General features: G+C 36.4%; 1 protein-coding gene across 1 annotated transcript in view; it reads left to right on the forward strand.

The window, feature by feature from the left end:
• NFXL1 (nuclear transcription factor, X-box binding-like 1) overlaps positions 1-10,150 on the forward strand; it is an 82,776-nt gene that overhangs the window by 16,496 nt on the left and 56,130 nt on the right. The window contains exons 3-8 of the mRNA XM_006872675.1: positions 972-1,081; positions 3,185-3,315; positions 6,650-6,828; positions 7,059-7,220; positions 7,328-7,428; positions 8,032-8,146. Coding sequence (XP_006872737.1) covers positions 972-1,081; positions 3,185-3,315; positions 6,650-6,828; positions 7,059-7,220; positions 7,328-7,428; positions 8,032-8,146 — 798 coding nt within the window. The remainder of the gene's footprint in view (positions 1-971; positions 1,082-3,184; positions 3,316-6,649; positions 6,829-7,058; positions 7,221-7,327; positions 7,429-8,031; positions 8,147-10,150) is intronic.

Raw genomic sequence — 10,150 nt, forward strand, 5'->3', positions numbered from 1 at the left:
CAAAACCGACTTGACAGCACTTAACAACAACAACAACAGCAGCAAATAAATACTCAGTAATGATCTGAATGAAAAAAGTTTAGTAATTTTTTTTTTTTAAAGTCCTTTATGGTACCTTTTTAAGCAGAAATTGTTGTTGTTATTATTATGTGCCGTGGAGTCGGTTCCGACTCATAGCGACCCTGTACAGGGTTTCCGAGGCTGGAAATCTTTACGGGAGCAGAAAGCCTCAAATAGTGAACTTAATTTTTTAAAACAAAATTGGTGTACTGTAATGACCTCAATCTTCTTAGTTACATTCATCACTCAACAAGTTTGTTAAGAATGTGCTATGTCTCCCACAAGTATACAAATACATGCAGATACACACGTGTTTATATTTAACTTAAATAGCTCTACTTAGCCTGACTTTTCAGTTCCTTTTCATTTTTCCTTTTTGTGTTACTTTCCGTGTTTACTATGCATCTTGCTGTCCTTATCTAAGTACTCTGCATTCATAAAATTTATTACAGACTAGAACAATGAAAAAAGGAAGTGTACTCTGAGGGAAGGCGCCCTGGTAGTATAATGGATTAGAATCTGGGTTTAAGGACAGCAGTTTGAATCTACCAGCAGTTCCAAGGGAGAAAGATGGGCATTCTCCTCCTGTAAAGATTTACAGCTTTGGAAACCCTATGCAGGGTCACTATGAGTCGGAACCAACTCGCTGGCCCACAACCACTATCATCACTACTCTGAGGGAGGGCTAATGAGCTGTTTTTGCAATTATAACAAAATTCAATACGTAGTCTTTGTGATCTCTTGGCAACTCATAGGTTACTTTTTTTTTTTAGTTTAAACCTGTTTTCTAACTATATATTTTGAGCAATTGAGATGGATAGATAATGCTTTCAGAATGCAATGCTATCAGTGTGTTTGTGTGATTTTTCAGATGTTGCTTAACATGAGATTTTCAATTTTTAAATTTCAAGACGGAGATATACGTGAATTAGAACGAACCAAACAGTATGTAAATGAAGCATTTCAAGCAGGGGCCATGACGTGTTTAATCTGTATTGCTTCTGTGAAGAGAAACCAAGCAGTAAGTTTTCTCTGGATCTGTAGTAATTTATCTCCTCAGAATGCCACCTTTTGCATTTACAATAGTTAACCGTATATTAGTCTTTTAACTTTTTTGTTTGAAAGTACTTCATTTGAGAATTTTGTGTATAAGTCGCTCTTCATTTTGTAAAGGTGTTATTATTATTTTTTTTTTTTTGAAAAGTACCACTAAATAAGCATCCAGTGTTTTTTGACTATTAGTAAACTGAAGCAAGTTTCCGTTTTAATGTACATGTTGATTTGACAAAACATTTTTTGCATTAATACTATAGAGATTTCTACAAATACTGAAATGTTAAAATGTACTATACAGGCAGAGTTTGGGTTCCAGACCATCACAATAAAGTGAATATTCCAGTAAAGTGACTCATGTGAATTTTTGATTTCCCAGTGCATATAAATGCTATGTTTACACTATACTGTAGTCTGTTAAGTATGTGATAGCATTCTGGAAATGTGTGAAATATTGTGAAAATTACCAAAATCTGACACAGAGATATAACGTGAGTCTATATGCAGTTGGAAAAATGGTGCCTGTAGACTTATTCTAGGCAAGGTTGCCAGAGACTTTCAATTTGTGAAAAACACAGTATTTACAAAGCAAAGTGCAGTAAAATGAAGCACAATGAAATAAAAGCTGTGCTTGTCTTTCATGACTTTCAGTAGGTTAATTGTCGGGGACTGACCCCGACATAGTTGTGTTGTTCATGAGTGTTTGGTTCATGAGGAGGGGAGATCCAGCGGCGATAGAGATAGCAAAAGAATACACAGACAGACAGAAGGAGGGAGGCAAGGAGGCACCCAGAAACCAGGGTGGATGCATCACTGGTGGGCAGACTTGGGACTGCAGGCATCGTGGCCTCTGCAGGCAGCAACTCACTGCCATGCAATCTTTACTGCATGTCCTCCAACCTGTAATGCACTGCAATCTTTACTGCATGCCCTCCAACCCATAATGCACACCTGGGCAGGCCTGGGCCTCTGTTTTATTTAGGGGAGGAGCTTCACACCAAGCTGGGAGGGACTAAAACAGGATACAGCTAGCATCAGTAATTTTCCAGACACTCAGGTAACTTTACATCTTACTTCGCTGGTTCGAATCCCAGGCCCACAACTTGGATTCTCAGGCTCAATTAACATATCTATAGCCCCTGAGCTCAGTTGGGGCAAGGTGAGAGGGAAGGACAAAAGGCTTGGGCGGAGTCCGCTCTTTCGGCTTCCTGAGCCAGGTTTCCAGGAGAACGCCAGACGCCCAGGTGAATGGGTGGCACCTGGAAAAGGATTAGGGAGGATGTTTTTTTTGTCTATAGAACAAAGAACCGAGAAGTAGCTAAGATGTTTTTAGTTAATCCTTTGGAGAAAGGCTTGACCTTGTAACTTTTACAGTCTGGGCTTTTAGGAAAATATCACATTTATCTGTGGACATTAAGGGCTCATGTCTGCATTTAATAAAACATAACTGGATATTAAGATTAAAAACAATTTGCCATGACTGCCAGTGGCCTCATTTGTTCCTCAGAGCCTGCGGCCTGTATAGTCTACACACGGTCTGCAACAGTTAATAAAAAGATAGCTATGGTTCCTGCCTTCAAGGAAGTCAAATCAAGTGATTGGTATGGTTTATTAGTGAGTGTCTGCTTTGTTGAAGGCACTTGGGAAGTGTCTGAAGTCATTGGGGAAGAAGGCTGGCTGTTTAGACATAACTCGAGTCCTCAGGCTATAGTCAAAGGCTCTGCATTCATTGAGCCTGTACTAAGACATTGGCTTTCAGTTGCAACATGTGTATGAGTTTACTAAACAGTTGTAAGATGTTATAATGAAAAGAGAACTGATTCCTATTAAATGGTGACATATTAGGGTAGTTACTTCTAACTTTAATGCATCTAGGTCTTTCACCTTTTCCTTTAAGGTGTTCTAGATACAAATTTTCATCGAGAACATCTCTTCTGTTGCACTGGAAGGATTTTTTTTTTTTTTAATTTTTAGGTAGCTCTTGAAAGTAATTTTGTGTGATGCTCATTTAAAGTAAAATCATTTTAAAGAAAAATTACATGCTTTCTAATTCTGGATACCTTTGTCTCAGGTCTGGAGCTGTTCAGGGTGTTTCTGTATATTTCACATGCCTTGCATCCAGAAGTGGGCCAAGGACAGCCAGTTCCTCGTGTCTTCTTTGACTGATGATGATTTTGGAAAGAGAGATTATCCCTGGCCTTGGTAATTTTTTCTGATTTAGCTGGAATATTAAAGTGTGGAATACTTGAAAACTATAGGTCATAACTTGTATTGGCAGTTGCAATATCCACATTTGGCCTCTATCTACTTTGTCATGAAATGAGACCTTGGTATTTGTGTTGTGTTCTTCCACCATTCCCCAACCCCCCACCCCCATCAATTTGTATAACTACTGATTCTTCTTGATAGTGAATAATAAGTCAGACTATTTTTTCCTGAGCAGAACAACTTAATTAGCCTTTTATAGTTAAAGACTTCATTTCTTTTCTGGAAGAGTGAAGATCTTTCATAATGATTCTCTTCTGGTGTTTCTGTTATGAAGAGCCTCACATTATAAGAGAGTGTTATCTAACATATTTTGGTCATATGCATTCCAGTTTTATCCTCAAAATCCCTCAAAATGGCAGGTGTATATTAACAGTTTCATTAACTTGTCTGCATTTATTTTGTTAGCTTAGTATTGATGATTATACAGTCTTGAACTTAAGTCATAAATTTCTAGAAAGACTTGGGGAATGGAAATTCTTTCTCTCTGATAAATAAAGCCAATTAAAAAATGTGTCTGTACTGGTCTGGGGTAGATTTAATGACAAGGTAATGAAATGTATACTTCAGGGGCCTAGTGTATGTACCTTATTATTTGCTTTTGTACCTAATGTTTTATGTTTTCTAATTTTGTGTTCTTTTCTCAATGAAGACCCTCACATGACATAAAATGCATGCCCTGCAGACCTGGATATGTGTTGCACCTCCTTCATTGCTGTAAATACTAATACATTCGTAAATTCGTGCTGATGTCATTTTTAAAAACATTTTGCACTTGTTAGTTACTGGTAATGCAGCAGTTAAGCTTTTTGCTCCTAACCAAGAGGTTGGTGGTTCGAATCCACCAGCTGCGTCATTGGAGAAAAATGTGCTGTCTGCTTCTATAAAGATTTACAGCCCTGTGGAAACCCGATGAGACAATTCTACTCTGTCCCATAGAGTCGCAATGAGTTGAAATTCAACTCGACAGCAGTAGAGTAAGTTATTTTATAGAAACTATTCTCAGCAATCTCTGAAGGGTTTAATCCCCATGTGACCAATGGCAATGATGATAGTTGACACTAGGGAAGTGTTCAGAGTGCTCCTCATCAGAAATGGTGGAACCAAGATTTGAAGTTTAGGATTTCTGACTTCTAAATTTAGTTCTATTTTTACTCTTTTAATGAGTTTTTGTTTTTGTTTTGTTTTGTTTTGTTTTGTCTTCCAAGTGTTAGCTTCTCTGAAGCTGTTTAACATTTCAAAGTCTTGTTTGATACTGTGTATTATTTATTTATGGAGGGATTTTAGAATTAGTAGGTATAGAATTAAGTTGGCTATTCTGTGTTGTTAATTTTATAGATTTTAAACATCAGGTATATTTTTCTCACTTTTATTTTAAGTAGTCATTTTGCCATAAGGGCAGAAAGTAGCAGTCAAGAGAGAAATGAACTCATACTGCTCTCTTACAGCTATAAGGAATGGACTATTACATTAACTGTCATATCCTTTGCATTCCATATTGCACATTTTTTTAAAAAAAGGAAATACATAATTTTGGTTGAGTACTCATTTTGTTTAATCATCACCAAAATGATTGAAAATCTAAGATATTGATGGTTTATGAACAAGATGTAGCATAATACACCCATTGCTGTTGTTTTTAAGGAAACTCCTGCATTTGCACATTTGTCCTCACCTTGCCTAGTCTCCTGGAACAATTCAGCCTCAGTGCTAACAAGCAGTTTTAAGGTGTCACGACTTGCCTTTTAGCCTTCCTTACCTAAGTGTATTAAAACTATACATCCTCCTCCATACTAGTTTAAAAGGAATGGTAGAAATTTTTCCTTTAGTAAGGAAAAACTAAACTCTTCCCACATAAATCCCAATTATTTATTGCAGATGAGATTTCATACTTTGTTTTAAGAACAGACATGTTTTGAATATTTATTTGGCGTTTATTTAGAAACGTAACATATTCCCCGGACATTGACAATCAGCCAGTGAAAACCCAGTGAATCACAACTATCTGATCCCATTGTGCAAGGGTCAACAATGTTAGTTAGTAAAAGGAGCTCTGGTAGCGTAGTGGTTACGAATCGGGCTGCAAACCGCAAGGTCAGCAGTTCGAAACTACCAGCTGTTCCGCGGGAGAAAGATGAGGCTTTCTGCTCCCGTAAAGATCTACAGCCTCGGAAACCCTGTATAGGGTCGCTATGAGTCAGAAGTGACTCCATGGCACATAACAACAACAACAACATTGCAAAAGAGATTTCAGTGATGATATGAAATTGTGGTTCCAGTATAGTATACTAGTTTCTCATTTGTCTGAAGAACAGTAAAAGAATATTTTTTTGAAAATGAAGTCATCTATGATCTATGAGGAGTCCTGGTGTGGCGCTGTGGGTTAATGTGCCAGACTGCAAAGCCATTTGAACTGTCAAGGTTGGTGGTTCAAGCTTACCAGCTGCTCCTCGGAAAACCTATACAGGGTCGCTATGGGTCAGAATCCACTTGATGGCACTAACAACAACAACAACATGATCTTTAAGTCAATTTTTGATAGAACTGAAGAGTGACATTTATGCTAATCTGGTGGGTTTAAAATCTTTCTCCTTTAGCAGAAGAGCATGAGCTCTTCTTTAATTTAGATACATTTGGAACATATTTTGTATTAACTGTTGAGAGAGATGAAATTCTTTGATTACTTTAGAGCTCTCCCCACCACCCCTTGGCCTTAAATGTAGATTTTAGTCTTGTTCTTGTTGCCATGTTACCTGCCTGTGATCTGATTGCCCTCTTTAGTTTGCTGCTGCTAATATAGTTTACTGACTTGTGAACCATATGCCATACTTTAAAAAACTGAGCTTAGTAAAAGCTCAAGAGTAAAGTTCAGGTGTTTAGTAGAAAATTAATGCTGCTTTCTTTTGATAGATGTATTTTAGGCACAAGTGAGTACAGTAGCAACTAGCTAAATGTGGCTGTTTAAAAATGTGAAAACTAAAAAATGTTAAAATCTGTTCCTTTTCAGTTGTATCCTCTAGCAACATTTCAGGTGCTAAGTTGTGGCTAATTGCTACTGTGTTAGACAGTGTAGGTATAGAACAGTTCTATCATTTCAGGACAGAGCTGTTCTTGGTTAAAATCTAGTTAAGATTTTGTTTATTTACTAATACAAATATGGAGTAGAATGTGCCTTAACATAAAATGAACTGTAAAATATATTTATATTCTTACCTTTTATGTTGCATTTTAAAGATGAAATTAACTTTAGTAATTCTATTGTTCTCTGTAGTCCAAAATGTAGGTTTGAATACAAACGATCTGAAACACCTAGTAGATACTATTGTTATTGTGGAAAAGTAGAAGATCCACCTTTAGACCCATGGCTGGTACCTCATTCATGCGGCCAAGTATGTGAGAGAGAATTTAAACCTCCTTGTGGCCACAAATGCCTACTCCTCTGTCATCCAGGTGAGCTACTTGTTACATTTTTAGTTGTTAGTGGTTATTTCTTCTTTTATTGATACCTCTAAAATTGTGAAAGTTAAATTCAGAACTTAAATTTGTCTTTAGAAAATATTAAACGAGATTGCCTTTTAAAGTATTAGCAAGGAAAGGTCCAGAAATTACACTGATTGGTTAGTTATTGAAAGTTTTAACTTGTGACTCCTGTTTTTTTTTCCCTTGTTACTGAATCATAGGTCCCTGCCCTCCTTGTCCAAAGATGGTCACAACTACTTGTTACTGTAAGAAAGCAAAACCTATCCCTCGTAGGTGCAGTGCCAAGGAGTGGTCCTGTCAGCTGCAGTGTGGGCAGAAGTTGCTTTGTGGACAACATAAGTGTGAAAATCCTTGTCATGCAGGTAAAAATAAAAGTTATACCTCTTCCATGTTTGACTTTAAGCAAAAGTCAAAGCAGTCTCTGTTGCTTTTCTGATGTTTCTCTTCTAACTTTTCATTTTGGTTTTAGGAAATTGTCAACCTTGTCCTAGAGTTAGTAGACAGAAGTGTGTCTGTGGCAAACAAGTAGCTGAAAGAAGTTGTGCAAGCCCTCTGTGGCACTGTAATCAAGTAAGTATATCTGCAGTTTGAGGGGTAGGCAGTAAGGAATATGGAAGCTTTAACAATTTCAAAACAAAAGTGCTAATTAGGTTTACTTAGATGAAAGAGAAAATAAGCAAATCAGATGGATTATATTCATACAGTAGAAACTACTCTGAATTTCATTTTATTTTAATTATTGTGGAAATTGTTTACAAATGAACAGCTATTTTGTGAATTTGGAATTTCGTATTTAGGTACTCTATTGCTAACTCTCTCTCCCTTTTTCTCTTTCACCTCTCTTCAGCCAATACTTCGGTCTCCTTGAGTTAATCCAGTTAAGAAAGTAGGATTGATATTGTAGGTTGCTTGTTCTAGAAGTGGTAGAGTTTTCGGAAAGTTTTAATAGATTGCCATATGAAGGCGAATACGCTTTTTCTCTTTGATTATGTTTTAAATTTTTACTATGATACACAGGAAAAAATAAATGTGGGATAACAATATGAGAAACAATATGATACATAGGAAAAAATAAATGTGGGATAACAATATGAGAAACATTAGTAAGTGTTTAGTGCGTGATGAGAAGATGGACTATGTCTTGTGTGAAGTGCTTTCTGCGTTTTATTTTAGGTATGTGGAAAAACGTTGCCTTGTGGTAATCATACGTGTGAACAGGTCTGCCATGTTGGTGCTTGTGGAGAATGCCCTCGATCTGGGAAAAGGTTCTGTCCGTGTCAGAAATCAAGTAAGACTCTTAAATGGTATCTGTTATGGGATATGACAATTGGGAATTCTGTGTAGATCAGATTTGAAAAACAAAACAAAACCAAAACCAAACATATTTTCCTAATTAAATTAGCTTTCTCTGGTAATTCATAGTATGGTTTTGATACTAATACAAATGTGATACTGCATTTCTGTACATTTTGATGAGATGACAAATACAGGATACTGAATTAAGAACTCAGACGTTGGAGTCAGTCATCTTACGGATCGAATCTCACTTTCATAAACTGTTGTTTCCTCAGGTTAAATGGAGACAGTAAATAAATAGTGTACCTCTTTCATAATTTGATTGAGAATTAAATGATCAAAAGCACATAAATCACTTAGCACAGTGCCTAGTACATGAAGGAACCCTAAACTGCTCTGTTTCCTTCTGTCAAGATAGACAGTCTTTTCCCAGGGAGTGTGTTCTGTTCTGATAGAAGGGGCTGCTCTGAGTCTGATCCATTCAATGGCAGTGGGTTTGGGTTTGATAGAATTATTGTGTGTTTTAGATGAATTTATTTTTGGCTGCTTTGAGATAGAGGAATAATAGAGTTATAGCTTAAAGATTATTTCTCTGAATTTTCACCAATACTAGAAAACATATTTATAAGTTCATTTCTTATACTTGTTATGTTTATTTTAAGGGTGAGTTTTTTGGTTTTTTTAATGTTTTATTGTGAATTATATGATAGTTTACATGGGAGAACATTAGTTTTACATTCATTTTATCGTATATCGTTTCATTGCCATGGTTACAGTCTCCTCCATACATCATCAACCAACCAAAGGGTATACCCTACAAACCTGCCCCTTAAGGGTGAATGTTTAAAGAGTGTACCTTCATCTTTTTTTTTAAAGAGTGAAAAACATTTTTAAAATAATTCTAATTATTATGGAAAGTCTTTATAGAGATTATGTCATCTGAGTCGGAACCGACTCAATGAGACTTAACAACAACTCATTTCTTTGCCTTAATATTTCACTTAAGGCTAGTGACTTGTTATTGTTAAGTGCCATTGAGTCAGTTCCTACTCATAGCGACCCTGTATGGGTTTTCTGAGGAGCAGTTGGTGAGCTTGAACCGCCAAACTTGTGGTTCAAATTGACTTTGCAGTCCAGCACATTAACCCACAGTGCCACACCAGGACTTCAAACCCTAAAGTTCTTACAAATATTAGTAGTTATTTTTAGTAGATTTGTTTTTTTCCTATTAATTCTTGGAAATATGCTGGGAAAGACAAAATGAAGAGGAATGGTGTTGCATTCATTGTCAAAAAGAACATATCCAGATCAGTCATGAGGTACAACGCTGTCTGTAATAGGATAATATCCATGCGCCTACAGGGAAGACCAGTTAATAAATACCATTATTATTCAAATTTATGCATCAACCACTAAAGCCAGTGAGGATGAAATAGAAGAATTCTACCAACTTCTTCAATCTGAAAGTGATTAAACATGTAATCAAGATGTATTGATCATTACCGGTGATTGGAATGCAAAGATTGGGAACAAAGAGGAAGGATCAGAAGTTGTAAAATATGGCCTTGGTGATAGAAATGATGCTGGAGAAGGCATGATAGAATTCGGCAAAATCAATGATTTGTTCATTTCAACTACCTTCTTTAGACAGCATAAGAGACAATTATACACTTGGACCTCACCAGATGGAATACATGGAAATCATATTGACTACATCTGTGGAAAGATATGATGGAAAAAACTCTCTATCATCACTCAAAACAAGGCCAGGGGCAGATTATGGAACAGACCATCAATTTCTCATATGCAATTTCAAACTGAAGCTGAAGAAATGAAAATAAATCCTAGAGAGCCAAAATAATGGCCTCTTGAATATATCCTACCTGAATTTAGACATCATCTGAAGAACAAATTTGATACATTAAACACTAAAGACCGAAGACCAAAAGAGTTGTGGGATGACATCAAGAACATCATACAGGAAGGAAGCAAAAAG

Source organism: Chrysochloris asiatica, unplaced genomic scaffold (genome assembly GCF_000296735.1).
Source record: "Chrysochloris asiatica unplaced genomic scaffold, ChrAsi1.0 scaffold00209, whole genome shotgun sequence".
Lineage (NCBI taxonomy): Eukaryota > Metazoa > Chordata > Mammalia > Afrosoricida > Chrysochloridae > Chrysochloris > Chrysochloris asiatica.